Consider the following 15,292-nt stretch of genomic DNA (forward strand, 5'->3'; position numbering starts at 1 on the left):
CACAAAAAATAATGACAAAAACATGCTTAAAAATGGATCTCATTAATGTGAATGGAAATCTACTGAAGTTACTTAAAGGGGAAAAAAAAACATAAGACAACATATGCAAACTGTTGTATTTCCTACACCGTTCACCTGATTTGGATGTAAATACCCTCAAATTAAAGCTGACAGTCTGCAGTTAAAGCACATCTTGTTCGTTTCATTTCCAATCCATTGTGGTGGTGTATAGAGCCAAAAATGTTACAATTGTGTCGATGTCCCAATATTTATGGACCTGACTGTATGTATGTAGATTAAACAATGCATGTTGTTTTGTTTTCATAAACACTGCTGTTAAAATTTCTGTCCCCCTCCTTCCACAACCACAACCCCTACGCAGAGGAGAAGCTGTAATGTGGTTTTGTCATCAGGCCGGGTGAGAGAGATGCCTGTTTATGAGAAGCCCCCATAGGAAGGCATGTGGACACCACCAGCTGACCTTCTGACTCTAATTCCGTCTCTCAGGAAATTGATTAGTCAGTGGTCTGAAGTGTGTCTTTCCCATCCCACTTAGACATTTTCTCAAGCATCTGGCAAAACCCTGCTGCTGTTTGTTACATTAGTCAAATCATATTGACTTGCAGAAACCCAAGGATATGCTAAGCTTGACAGGAGGTATTTACCTCAAACTGTTAAAATTCACAAGTCTTTCCTTTAAGTCTTCCATGGTGAAAAGTAGCTGATTTTATTAAAAAAAATAATGATAAAAAAATTAGTTAAGATATTATACTGCCAAACACATATTGGGACCTAGACAATAGCTATGGCTGCAGGCGGAAAACATTTCTGGGTTAGTTTTGATTTCAGCTAGTTCTACAGTATGGTGATACACATTCCATTATGCTGACATCATATCTTGGGGCACGGAAAGGGGGAACACTGTTGCACACATGTACAGATTTAGCTATGGGAAGGAGTAGAGTAGGCTTTGTTTCATCTAGCTCAAGTTCTGAGAGTTTGATGGATTAAATAGGACACACAACTCATTAACGCACACAAAGTTGTGATAAACATAGGCTGCAACATTATTACCTGACATCGTCCTGTTAACTCTACACCTTTACACATATGGTTTGAATTTATTGCTAAATGTGATGTCAGTGGTCGCTGGTAGTGAGGGTTCATTTTTTTCTTCAGTAATTTTCTAAACCCTGAAGAATGTCTTTGAGCCTGGACTTGTTTTAGGAGACAAAACAAGCTCACCATCTGTGTATACACAAGGACTGCTGGGCCAAGCAAAACAAATCAGAATAGAAAACAGGACATGGGGTGGTATCACTTACATGTTTCTGAGTGGTTCCTCCACCAATCACATCTCAAAGTGATTCTGCCATTCAAACGCCTACTACTGACAATAAACAATATGAATAGTATGGTCTGCTTAGTCTATCAAGATGGGCAGTGTATTAAATTCCATAATCCTACAGTATGTCTACTGGCAGTACTGTAATGCACCCTCATTCTGATATACACAGACAAAAAACACAATTCTACGATGAAGATGATGAGTTGATTGATACCACTTCTTTTATTTGTTATATATCTGCATTACCATAACTTAGGGAAGCCTGGCCCAAATCGCTGCACCTCAACCAGCTCCATTGCCAGGCAGACCTCATGTCTGCAACTGGTTTCCCCCTTTCTGTGTCCCAAGATATGATGTCAGCATAATGTAATGTGCATCACCATACTGTAGAACTAGTTGAAATCAAAACTAACCCAGAAATGTTTTCCAACTGCAACCATAGCTATTGTCTATCCGAAACCGGGTTTTTGGGTCAGGTGCTAGCCACCTCCGGCTACTCCACAACCATGAGGGACATGCCGCCCCACAGATAGCTGGCACACCATTCAGCAATGTTTAGTCTCAACAAGTGGGTCCTCCAGGTATCCCCTGGTACCACCTAAATTTTCTAAAAGTACTGAATAAAGGTGCTTATGTACCTCTATAATGCAAATTAAATGTTTAGCTAGAAAACCCTCGTAATGGCCAATAAATCTATTGTTTTTACTGATCCATTTGCAACTCTTAAGCTGGCCATAGACACTAAAGAGTGATAGTCCAGGGTGCATGTCTATTTCAGTGGAGATTCAACATGCCCAATCTTTCTTTCCTTCAGCATCTACCATTGAAGGACTGTTGGGCTACCACTTTACACATTAAATACATGTCAGGTGTCATGACTCCCATCCTTTTTCTTATCACTGAAAAATACAGAGTATTAAAAACTTTTACCTCTATCTTTTAAAAACATACTAGTGCAATCATAGTCAAGGAATCTCAAAAACAAGTCAACTCCAGAAATAGAAACCCTTTGGCTATTAAACCCTCTTTACTAAGATTCTGACAAAAAAGGTTACCCCCTAATGTGCCAACAATCAAAACCCATCTTAGCCAAAGGGGGCGATTGCAACCCTATATGGGAACCTTTCCCTTTTGAACCCTTATTCTGGTCATTACTTTTAATGTGGTTCTTTATAGTATTTCCTAGGATTCATCACGGGACCTTCTTGAGAAACGCCTGAGATGTACCTCAGTTTATCAAGTGAACAAAAAAAATATCACTTTATGCCTGCTACACATACTATCCGATTCATATAGATGGCTGGTATTTCACAGCTAATTGCAGTGGCAAATGTGACATTAAACATAAAATGTGAAACCAACACAATAAATCTGCATTGGCAGTGTGTGCTACATGCTAACGTCCTGGGCTATACAGTAGTAGATTGCAATTAATAATAATGAATTAGAATTCTATAAGCAGATGTTTAATTTGAGCGTGAAACATTGCATGAGTGATGGTGTGTGAATATCATTAAATGATAGATTCAAAACTGTTTAGACTGCACCATGTTTGAAATGTATGTGTATATACAGTAGTAAATGGTAGATGTATGTAAATGATTATATTGGTCGATATCCTGTGCGCATTTACTGCAGTCTACTCCTTTTTTACTTTGATACACATACAGTATAACGTAAAATAAAATGCAAGAGTGCAACTATGGCTATACCCCGTGCATATTATATCACTTTGACATCTACCATAAACAATTATGGCCTCATAGAATTCATCAATTGGCTTGTTTATCAGCATAGGCTTACATACTCGCACACTAGTTTATGTCTGGAGCTCATTCAACTTCTGTTCCACATCATATTAAAGTACCACTAAAAGAAAACACACATGGTCTTTCATAAAGAAGCCATTAATAACATTTATATATATATATATATATATATATATATATATATATATATTACTGGGCATAAATTCCCATAAGCATAACCTTAATATGATATATTTTATATAATATGTACAATATGGCTCAGTGCTTTCCCTTATAGGTTCCATGATTGTATTGAATAGATGGTACATATGGGTAGTCACTACTCCATGAAAACTAGACCAGATTTTTCTGTCAAATGAATACATCATAGAATTTAGTTATTAAAAACACCCCCAGTTCCCCCCAATTACAGTTCTGGTGTACAAGCACACATTGTAAAATATTTATAGTGCTACAGCATACAGTGGCACAGGCTCTACATACCATTTTATGGAGGAATATGGGCAATGACTTGCTCTAAATCAGAGGTCCCCAAGCTTTGGCACCTTGTTAGTCACATTCCATTTGATGAGTAAGGCTACTTTCACACTAGCGTTTTTGCTGGATCCGGTAGGGTTCAGCAAAAACGCTTCCGTTACTGATTATACAACCATCTGCATCCGTTATGAACGGATCCGGTTGTATTATCTTTAACATACCCAAGATAGATCCGTCATTAACTCCATTGAAAGTCATTGGGGGATGTATCCGTTTTCTATTGTGTCAGATTGTGTCAGAGAAACGGATCCGTCCCCATTGACTTGCATTGTGGGTCATGACGGATCTGTCTTGCTCCGCATCCCAGGACAGAAAGCAAACCACAGCATGCTGCGATTTGCTCTCCAGTATGAGAACGGAACGGAATGTATTTTGGAGCATTCCGTTCTGTTCAGTAACGTTTTGTCCCTATTGACAATGAATGGGAACAAAACTGAAGCGTTTTTTATACCGGAAAATATTAACGCTATTGTGAAAATAGCCTAAGGCTAGCTTTACATTCTAAGCATTAGTTTGACACCGGATGAGTCAGTTCAACTACATAGTTACTGCCATATCTGAGTAAATGAGCAGGAGATGATGAAAAGCAGATTGCGGGGAGCTGTCATTTGATCAATTATTTATTAATAACATAAAGATAAAATAGAATAAATAAAGAATAAAATGGTGACACGTTTCAAAGGAGGTCTCCCTTCTTGCTCAAGGAATAAGAAGGACCTTCATGCTCAAGTGAGAATGGGGAACCTTCTTCCTCAAGTAAGAATGGAGGACTTTCTTCCTCAAGGAAGAATGGGGACCTTTTTTCCTCAAGAATGGAGGGGTACCTTCTTTCTCAAGGAAGGAGGGGGACCTTCCTCCTCAAGGAAGTAGGCGGACCTTCTTCCTCAAGAAAGAGGGCTGACATTCTTCCTCAAGGAAGAAGGGGGATGCCCTTCGAAAGGCATCACAGTGCACTGTTTTATTCTTGTATTTTATCCTGGTTTTATTAGTAAATCATTGATCAAGTGGCAGCGCCCCACAATCTGCATTTTATCCTCTCCTAATCATCGAGCTGTGAATCCAGTTTGGATACCATGCAGAGGGAGAAGCAGCCATTCCTGGATTCCAAGGCATGCCATGATCTATCTGCACCCACATGTGTATTTGGTGTTTCTATCTGGTGAGCAACTACAATATCTTACTTGCTTTTTTAATCTCTGGGTGTTTTCTATCTGAAGAAATGAATGACCAGTAGTTACCAGCATTTTGTCCTAATAGTAGTGAGTAAAAACAATAACAATCCAAACTAAAATCATCATACATTAGTTGTCCTCATACCTTTGTTGTTGGTTACAGAAGATGCAATGCATCTATAATTAGACGTCCATGACGAGGACATGTTTTCATCCACCAATAATCTTTCTAATAAATCCACTAATGACTCTGTTATACCTGCTGACTGATGATGATCAGCCACATCTATAAACCAATATGTTTCTCTGGTCCAAATGCATGCTGAAATGTTTGTGCACACGGAAACATGTTTGAAAGATCAGTAACAGATGATTTTATTCCCCCTCTATTGCTGGGGACTCATGAATGCTGATTGATCTGCCCCTGCATAATGTAAATAGCCCTCGGAGTATTTATTTTACACTCTAGAACAAAGATGTGGATAATTGCTCTTATGTCATCCAGGGCTCAAATAACTCGAGGTCTGATTTCCATCAATAACAAGCCACACTTACTTCATAGTGTCCTTTCAAGTTGTCGAAGAGTGTGTTTGAACATATGGAGACACCATTATTATCCATAGAGCAACTGGAGACAGGAAAAAAATTGCTGAATATTCTGTCTCTCGGTTACCAGTGTTTTCATTGCCATGGCCCATTTTGAATTCCTTGAAATGATGTATGTGCAGACATTGTAACAAGAAAAATGTGTGCACAAACTAGGGTTGTTCTCTCTGACCTTGAAGATATTCTAAATTGAAATTGTCACAAATATATATCATTTTGCTAAATTGCTCATTTGTTCTTTCACAGAGACTAGGTCAGCCATGAGAAAGATGCTGTAACTAAAAGATCATATGTTGATTTTTTACCCTTGCCCAGTACTCCAGACAGATATTTAAATTCTTCTACTCCTCGATCCCCAAGAAAACTGTATGGATCTATTGCACGACTAGATGCCCGTGATTGACTTGGTGTAGCCTTCCACTTGATCACTGATCTGTAAAATAGAGAGTCCAAGGCACCTGGATTTCCATAAAATGTATCTTTTATTTATTCCTTCTTAAAAGGTGAAAGACAAAAGGCGATCCAGCTATAGGGCTTTATTAAGACCGGCATCTAAAACGCCGGTCTTAATAAATGTGCCCCTACATTTTATGGAAATCTTATTACCCTGGACTTTATGATCCGATCTGTAACCCTGTCCATAGAACACAGGCTTATTGTAGTTAGCCATATAAAACAGGTACTCATATAAAAGTAACTTTATAAACCGTCATAAAAGCAACATCAAATATTTTTAAAGATTCCACAACCTTTATCTTCATGCCAATTACTGAAACTACTATTGATATGAGCAGATTTTTGTGTAATAGAATTGGTCCTATACAAAATAAGTCTACCCCTTAAGTAGGGTTACCTATATGATAGCTAATGCAACTTAGGCTACTTTCAAACTTGCGTTAGGTGCGAATCCGTCATGGATCTGCACAAACGCATCCGTTCAAATACAACCACATGCATCCATTCAGAACGGATCCGTTTGTATTATCTTTAACATAGCCAAAACGGATCCGTCTTGAACACTATTGAAAGTCAATGGAGGGGCGGATCCGTTTTCTATTGTGCCATATTGTGTCAGTGAAAACGGATCTGTCCCCATTGACTTGCATTGTAAGTCAAGATGGATCCGTTTGGCTCTGCATCACCAGGCGGACACCAAAACGCTGCAAGCAGCGTTTTGGTGTCTGCCTCCAAAGCGGAATGGAGGCGGAACGGAGCCACACTGATGCATTCTGAGCGGATCCTTATCCATTCAGAATGCATTAAGGGCAAAATTGATCCGTTTTGGACCGCTTGTGAGAGCCCTGAACGGATCACACAAACGGAAAGCCAAAACGCCAGTGTGAAAGTAGCCTTATAGTCTAGATCAGTTCCTCCTAAACTGTGAGATGGCCCTCTCTGATCAGGTATCCCCTAGCTGTTGATAAGATACAACTGAGGTAGCAGTTTCACAAGTGTCATCATATGGTGATTGCTTCTGCAACACAGGCCTTTCTCAGGCTGCATCACTATTTGGTTTAGCAACACAATTGACTCCTTTTCTGCTTTACCTGGTTTCAGTTGACACGTGAAAGATTCAGGCATGGACTTTTACCACTAATGAAGCCCAGGCATCAACATATTCTGGCTGGTGGGGCCCCAATAAAAAAAATTAGAAACCCTACCCTGGAAGGTAGTGTTTTCCAGTGAACCATTCAAAAAGACTGATCTGGGAATTATGTGAGACAGATTCTGGGACAGAATGTGCTATCAATCTTCTGATAGCTGAAAGATCTCCTTCTTCATGAGTTCCTGATGATGTTTTAGTGTTATAATGCCTGAAGGATCCCAGATGTGCAAATCCAGTATATGCCATAGGAGCCTGAACACGGTCACAGATTTCTACCCTATAGTTTCTCAATGGCATGAGCTCAGTGTTAGACACTGATTGAAGGGGGGAGGAAAACTATGAGGGAATCGCTCTGCTTCTACATCTGGGATATTTTACTACCCAATTAATACAGTCCTGGGAATTGCTACCATGGTGAACTGATAGCAGGAAAGCGCAACAACCCCCCTTTCTTGTAGTTTTCTCCAGGGCTTTCCTGCTTAGACTAACTCCTTTCCGTAAAGTTCATATAAGACAAGAGGAACTGCATTACTAGACGTACAACAAATGCAATGTCTAACAGCCACTTAAAATTCCTTTCTCTTGATTAAAGAAAATAAAATACATACGAGACATACCAGTTACTTTCATTTATATCTTTCCTATGTTTTTGTTGGATAGAGTGCATAAGGTTTAGAAAGTGCTGGTATTAAAGAAGCAGTAATATGGCATCAAATAGGAGATATAACTATTTGTTTTATACACTATGTAAGAAAAGCCTTCTTATTCTTTAAGGAGCCAACTTCATTATTTGTTTAATACTAAAATGTGTCATTTTTAAACCTTCAATCCAATGATAATGTTTTAAAAATTTCCCAGAACTTTAAAAGGGGGGTGTATGGCCAATAGAAAAGGCTCAACACAGTGTAATATCATAAAAAAAATCATATTCACCTTACCAATGCTACCACCATTCTGCTTTTGCTGCTTCACAGTCCCCTCGCGATCTCCACTTCCTGGGACTTCTCAATACACAGGAAATTACTGTTCAGCCAATCACTAGCCACACTGACCTCATCCAGTGATTAGCTGAGCAGCCATTTCCTTTTTTCGTTTTAAATGTAGACAAGCATTTCTATAATTCCCATATTAGGTGACTCCCTAAGAAAACACTAACCATGGTATGTTTGTGGCCCAGTTTCTGATTTGGTGACACAAATGTAGACTTTTAGTATGACTTGCTGCCACCACCAAATCAATGTTGTACCACATATCAATGTTGTTGTCTTTCCTTTCTTCAGATTACCGTACCGGACCATGTTTCACACAAATCAGCAACCAAATGTGTCAAGGACAGCTTAGTGGTATTGTGTGCACAAAGACATTGTGCTGTGCTACCATTGGCCGTGCCTGGGGTCATCCTTGTGAGATGTGTCCTGCTCAACCACACCCTTGCCGTAGGGGATTCATACCAAATATCCGAACTGGAGCTTGCCAAGGTAAATTGGGCTAAATATCATATATCATCAAATCTCATTCAAATTTCTTTCTCCATATTGGAGGCCCTTTTTATACCTTCTTACTTTTTTAATTATTCTAATTATCCAAATGTGTTTGTAAAATGTATAAGTAATATCATTATTATAAAGTAACATTTGTAATTGAAATAGGTGGGCCCATCAATTAAGTGGTTGGTCAGTTGAATCATGCACATTATTTAGGCTCTGTCTGTTTAGTTCAGCGTCAACGGAGCAATGACTTCCTTGATGTATTATTTGTAAAACAGTTCTAAACAAATTTTGACATTGACTTTTGACACCGAGAATAGCTCTATAGAGTTCACTGTTCTTGACGTCAAACGCAATGGAAATATAACAGAATGCAATGTGAAAAGAGCCTTACATGCCTTACAAGTATAACTTAAAGGAGCTGTGCAGGGATTTATATTAATGGCCTACGCGACTCCATGCGAGTGACGCTTCCTGTTCATTACACTACGCGCCGACTCCCTTGTAGCAGCGACGTAGTGTAAGTACTCGTTCCATTAGAATGAAAGTTGTGAGTACTTGTAATTACACTAATTTCCAAGACAACAGACAGTGTAATGAAGAGGAAGTAGCGCTCACATAGAGTACCGCCTTCTTTTCACGGGGGTGTCGGGTGTCTGATCCCGACCAATCAGATATTGATTACCTATCCTAAGAATGTGTCATCAATATAAAACCCCTGCACAACCCCTTTAATTTATAACAGTCAATGCAAAGGAGATCAAACAAGTAATACATGAGTTAATGGTGTTATTCCCCAGGAAAGTTTGTGATTTACTGTGATTTTAAGCAAAAAATATGTAGCTAATTGCTCTGCTAATCAAAGTAAATTGAGTGTTGTTTAGAGTTCTCTTTCCCCCACCTACTGAGTGGCAGGAACCAGTCAATAATCACATGCCTGGAATGGACGTCTGACTCTGTGTGACTGCACCTAAAATCTTTTGGTTAACCCAGAGACAAGAAACTATTTTTACATGGATAGATATTAAATATATCTAGATACATATTAAAATGATATTTTGCTTGTACTGGAAAAACACTAGAAGAAAAATGTTAGCAAAATACATTAAAATTACAAATATGTGCAATGCACTTCACTTCTGTAACAGGGATTCAAAGTGCAGGCACAGTTGGGCAACTTCCTGGAAGTAGATGGCTCGACCCCAACACACACAAGGGTCAGTTTTGTATATTTTTGGAGTAGGGAGGAAACCTATGCAAACATGGGGAGAATATACAAACTTTATGCACTTGTTGTCCCTTGGACCCCAGCACTGCATGGTACCAGTGCTAACCATTGAGCCACCATACTGCCCTATGCATCTAAATATTTGTCCATTTAGAGAAACTATCACCTCTCCTGACATGTCTGTTTTAGCAACTTCTTGCTTTTCCCATGTAATAACTATTCTGGATCGCCTTTTCTTTTAACTGCATGTTGTGCCATTCTCCTATTGTTCATAAGAGAAGTTTCTGAATAAAGGTACAGCTGGGTGTTACCGTTTGGGGGGTGTCTCAGTCTGACACTCACAGTACCGATTGGAAAGCATCACCCAGTTGTACCTTTACTCATAAACTTCTAACAAGAATAATAGAGGAATGACACAACATATATTTATATGAAAATATATGCTCCAGAATTGTAATTTCATGTGGAATGCAACCATTTACTAAAACAGACATAACAGGTAACAGACTAGTTAATGACTCAAGTCAGAGTCCAATTTTCCTGTCTTTGAAGGCTAAGGGACACCTATGAGGGTAATTTTTTTATCATTGCATTTTACTCATTTTGGGCTAAATTTTTCCAGTTGGCCTTTTTTAACAAGTTCAACAGTTTTTCAGCTACAGCTTTCACTTTCAGTGCATTTGCAGACTAGCAGGCTCTCTACTTCACGCTGAATCCGTCAAAGAGCTACTTCAGAGACCTGGTTGGTTGGATCTGTAGCCCTTATCTCTGAACTCCTGACAGCTCATAAACACTGATTCTAGATAAAATCTTATGGGTTTGGTAAGAATTTAGCTTAAATGAGAGTTTATTAGCTGTCAGCCAACAGAGCAGCTCCCTGCAGGAATCGGTGTGAAACAGAGCAATAGTCTGAAGATACAGTCAAACGCGGTTTGCATGGTGGCAAAAACTGGCCACTGCCTGGGGCTTAGGGTATGAGGTCCTGCAACGTCCTGGTTTTATGGAGGAAAGAGGCAGAACTCATCCTCCTTCAGGAGAATACATATATGAGGCTGTATGATTCTTTCGGCACACATCTTGCTGCACTGTCTATACAGATAAAGCATAACAATTAAAAGCTATGCAAAGAGATAGTTGACATGTTGGAAGTCATATTTGTAGATCCTCTCCCAGATGATCGTTTGCCTTTAAACGCCTTGCCATTTGGCGTGGCAAAACTTTCCTCTGCAGGAGAACCTTTAGTTTACAATTACTTGAAGGTGATGAAAATCACACCTGAACCTAAAGTGTTAATCTCATTCCTTGTGCACAGTTTAGACACACTTTATAGAGGAAAGGACATTTCTAGGCACATTTTAGCAATTAATAAAACACTCTAGTCCCCAAAAAGCTACAGAAAGAATAAACACAGCTTCTATGTTCCCACAGTTTTATGAAAACTTTAAGCTAAAGTAGGCCTGATATTTTAGAAAAAATGAACAAAAATCGGTTAAATAATGCATGAAAAAAATAAGGATTTTGAAGATGTACATGGAGATCTGTCACTAGATTATCCGGCACATAGTTATATTAGGTGTGTGCCAATGTAAAACCTGGAAACTGGGTGTAGTATACAGGGGCAGACTGGGAACTTGAAGTGGCCCTGGGGAAAAAAATAACAGTGGACCAGCATAGTGTTGTAGATGCTTCAAAATTGACAGAAGGCATTGCCAACACAAGTAGGTAGGGCAAGCAATACCATATTGTAGCACAAAACACCGCCCTAGCAGAGCTAAATAATTCAGTGCAACACAATAAACTGTCCCAGCAGCAAAATAATGCCCAAGCAGCACAAAATACCTCCTCAGAAGCTGCCCCTCTGCTGTGACCAGTACCAGCTGTCACATTCTGTCCTCCTACTCCAGTTGCCTCAGGAGAGCACCTGTGGTCGCCAGCCAAGTAGATAACAGCTTGACACCCCCAGTGTAAATTAACTCTGGGAGCAACAGATCATTACTTACCTGGCTGACGACCGTGAGGAGGGCTCAGGAGGCCCCCTGGGCAATAGCCCACCAGGAAATTTTCCTGTAGACTCTATGGCCAATCTGCCCCTAGTAGTATAGGAGATACTGTAGGAAGTATAGGGTTAGATTGATCCTATGTAGCACCATCAAGGAGTAACTTAAAAGCCTAGCTAATATCCAGAGTAACTGCCACAGGAAGCATGGACAGCAACTAGACTGGCTGGGAGGGACTAAATAAGGTCCTGATCTGCAAGGATCGATTTATACCCAAATCGGTTGCCTTCCACATGGATGAGTGGGCCCACAGAATGCCACTAAAACATTGCCCAGACCATAACACTGCCACCACCAGCTCGTGTTCTTCCAGCAATGGTTGCAAGGTGTTTGTTATCTTATATATCCATCAGTTCGATGAAGCAGAAAACAAGACTCAACGGAGAAGGCAACCCTTTGCCAATCAGTTCCAATTCCGATTCTGCAGTGACAATTGAAGCCTTTTCTGCTGATGCAGCAGCATTTTTCCCGGCCGATTCTCTGATGGTCCCCATTATGGTTAATGAGGCCAATCGGAGACTTTCAAGCTTCCGGCAATGCTAGAATGCAGAGAGATCCAGCAGGCCATTCCCTGCCGGAACAGCCTGCCAGATCCCTAGCACTAGTATGAAACTAGCCTTAATCGTCTGCTTGATCTACTTGAGCTAGTTTTCTAAAATGATTATAGTGAACAATTCTCTTAAACAATGTATCTTTTTTCTTTTTCCTTTTGTAGTCGGTTAAAATGAATTTGTCTCTTTAGTAGAGTTTTTTAGGTCATTTTGTGCAATACTAGCTAGTAAAGGCATTTTGGTATTGAGTTTTTGAATCAGTCTTGTCCTTTTTTTTATTCACTATCATTATCACAGACATTCCTTCTTAAAGGGCCCCTTTATGTTTATGTTAAGGGGTGAACCTCTGCCTAAATTTTTGTTTAATTTTTTTCATCTTGCAAATGGGCATAGCAGCGAGAGAGGGTCAGACACCCGCTCAGTCAGAATGGAAACAGCCAGTCGTTATGCAATTATGTTTTCTGGCATTTGTGGGTCCATTTTTTCTCTGTTCTGTGTTATTTTAAATCCATGTAGTTTGATTTGGAAAGACAGAGAATGTGGTCTAGTAACACATTTAAACATTGTGGCTATAAAGTTTGGCAAGGCAGAACACTTTGTAATCTACAAAAGCAGAGCAGAAGTGCTCAACCCAGATGGGGATTTTTAGGCATATCGAATTTACTGCATTAGGCTAGGGCTACACAATGACATTTGTCGGGCAAATTTTTGGCGCTGAAAAGTCATTTTTTTGTAATGATAGTCAATTGTGTCGCACTGAAACATGCGACATACTGCCACGTAACAGTCGCAAAAAATCCATCCAAGTTGGATTTTTGTGGGACTGTTGCATGTTGCAGTGCGACACCATTGACTATCATTACAAAAAAAATGTCACGTGACTCTTCAGCGACAAGGTGTCACGCTGTGTAGCTGCATACTTTTTTGTCGTGCGACACATGCCACCATGTAGACCTAGCCTAAGCACTGCAGACTCACCCAGCTGAAGTCAGTAGGAAATCTATCCAATTTTCAGGTCCTGCACAATGCTTAGCTACGGTAGGTGACTAGATAGTTTTAGCCAGGTTGATGTATTTTCTTTGTAATTGTAGTGCTTTTGAGCCTGAAGAAACCTAATATACAGTATTTGACCTTTATTATGTACTGCAATAAGTTTTTAGGTTCACAATATTGATGGCCTATCTTTATGAGGGTACAATTCTTGGACTTTCAGCTGTTTAAAGAGGCCTTTGTGCAAGCAGTCTCTTCTTTGTTTACACTGCACACTGACTACTTAAAGGGGTTGTCCACTTTCCAACTACTGTTGATCAATGTGTTTGTAAGGTGACTACATGGCACTTACTAATATAGCCTTTGTTGATATTCTGCACCATTTTCTATATTTCATAAGATCTTCTCCCTTGTTGGCCAAGTTTTTTGTGCTGTCCACATGGAGGTCCTGTCCATAAAATGGTTGCTGATGTAAGGTCATGTGACCAGGCAAATCACTAAGTCTCGCCCAAATACAATACAGATGCACTAAACTCTCAACATTGCAAGTGAAGGTGGCATGTGTGGTGTATTTGAGTAGAGAAGGCTGTGTGATGTGTTTAGACTGAGTTATTTTTGCCTGGTCACATGACCGTCCATCAGAGGCCATTTTATGGACAAGTCTCCTGTGTAGACAGCATAGAAGATGTGCCCCGCTAGTGTACATGATTTATTAAATATAGAAAATCAATAAAGACTATATTAGTAAGTTTCATTTAGTCATCTTACATACATATTGGTCAAATGCAGCCAGAAAATGGCTAATCCCTTTAATAAGGGTTGTGCAGCTATTGAAGTTTTGCCCCATTTGCCCAAGGCCCATTCAGATAGATGATTGGTGGGGTTACCAAGAGTCAGACCCCCTACCAATCTGATGATGATAGCCTATTGTAAGGGTAGCTAATCAGCATTGTCTACCCACAAAACCCCATTATCCACACACCATTGCTACTTTAATAATAAATATAGCCATAGCCATAGTTTAGAACATACTGTATGTATTTATTTTCATTTTAGTAGTAACAGTAATATCTTGAAATGAACCATGGGATAATGAGGTTCCCATATCGTACAGAAAGTCTTGAGCCTCACAAAACCATGTTAATTTTGTAGTTAATGAGTACACACTGCCTTAATTTTCTAGCGGAAGGTTACAAACAGAGAAACCTTTGTGTAAAGAGCGGCCAAGATTTGGCTGAGGTTGTAATCCAAAACTTAATCCTGCTGGTGTTCTCCACATCTGGTTATATTCAACTGTTCCGAATGCACTGGTCCTCAGATCCTGTGTAGAACTGAATTTAACAATTGCATCTTTGGGAGAGAAAGTCTAGTTTCTCTCATTACTTTTACATTATGCTTTATATTCCCTCCAAGCGTCATCTAGCTGTGTCTCTCATGTGAAAAGTTCTAAAGCCCATTTTCAACTAAAGACTCATGAGTCTGATCACCCTAAACCTTTTGTTAAGGCTATGCCTACTTTTAGAAAAGTTGACTACTGTCTCTTTATTTCTGGACATGACCCTCCATCAGCATCCATTTTGTTCTGTAATTAAGAGTAAACTCTGTAAACAAGAATTAAGCACATTAAACTATAGGACATCGGAGCCGATGTTTCAATAACAGCGTATTACTGGCTGCTTTTATGTGTTGTTCCCAGCATATGTGCAATGTGTAAAAATATAGATACAGCGACCATCCCCTTTAAAAGTATTCTGTTTATATGTACGTATAATGGTATAATGCATCTTTTGCTATATCATTTTCAAATTTTGAGTTAATAGAGGAGAATAGTCCCCTTTTCTGGACCCTCATCTGCAGAGAGGAGCTACAAACAGCATATTTTGTTTAGAGAACCAAGCACTGACGCTTCCTACATCTCTTTGATTTTATTGGAAGCCATAT

The 15,292-nt window shown here is 39.5% G+C and overlaps 1 protein-coding gene across 1 annotated transcript in view; it reads left to right on the forward strand.

Moving 5' to 3' along the window:
- Nucleotides 1-15,292, forward strand: part of LOC120989621 (fibrillin-2-like) — a 159,282-nt gene that overhangs the window by 66,905 nt on the left and 77,085 nt on the right. The window contains exon 7 of the mRNA XM_040417837.1: nucleotides 8,319-8,516. Within this exon, the coding sequence (XP_040273771.1) occupies nucleotides 8,319-8,516 (198 nt within the window). The remainder of the gene's footprint in view (nucleotides 1-8,318; nucleotides 8,517-15,292) is intronic.

Source organism: Bufo bufo, chromosome 2 (genome assembly GCF_905171765.1).
Source record: "Bufo bufo chromosome 2, aBufBuf1.1, whole genome shotgun sequence".
Lineage (NCBI taxonomy): Eukaryota > Metazoa > Chordata > Amphibia > Anura > Bufonidae > Bufo > Bufo bufo.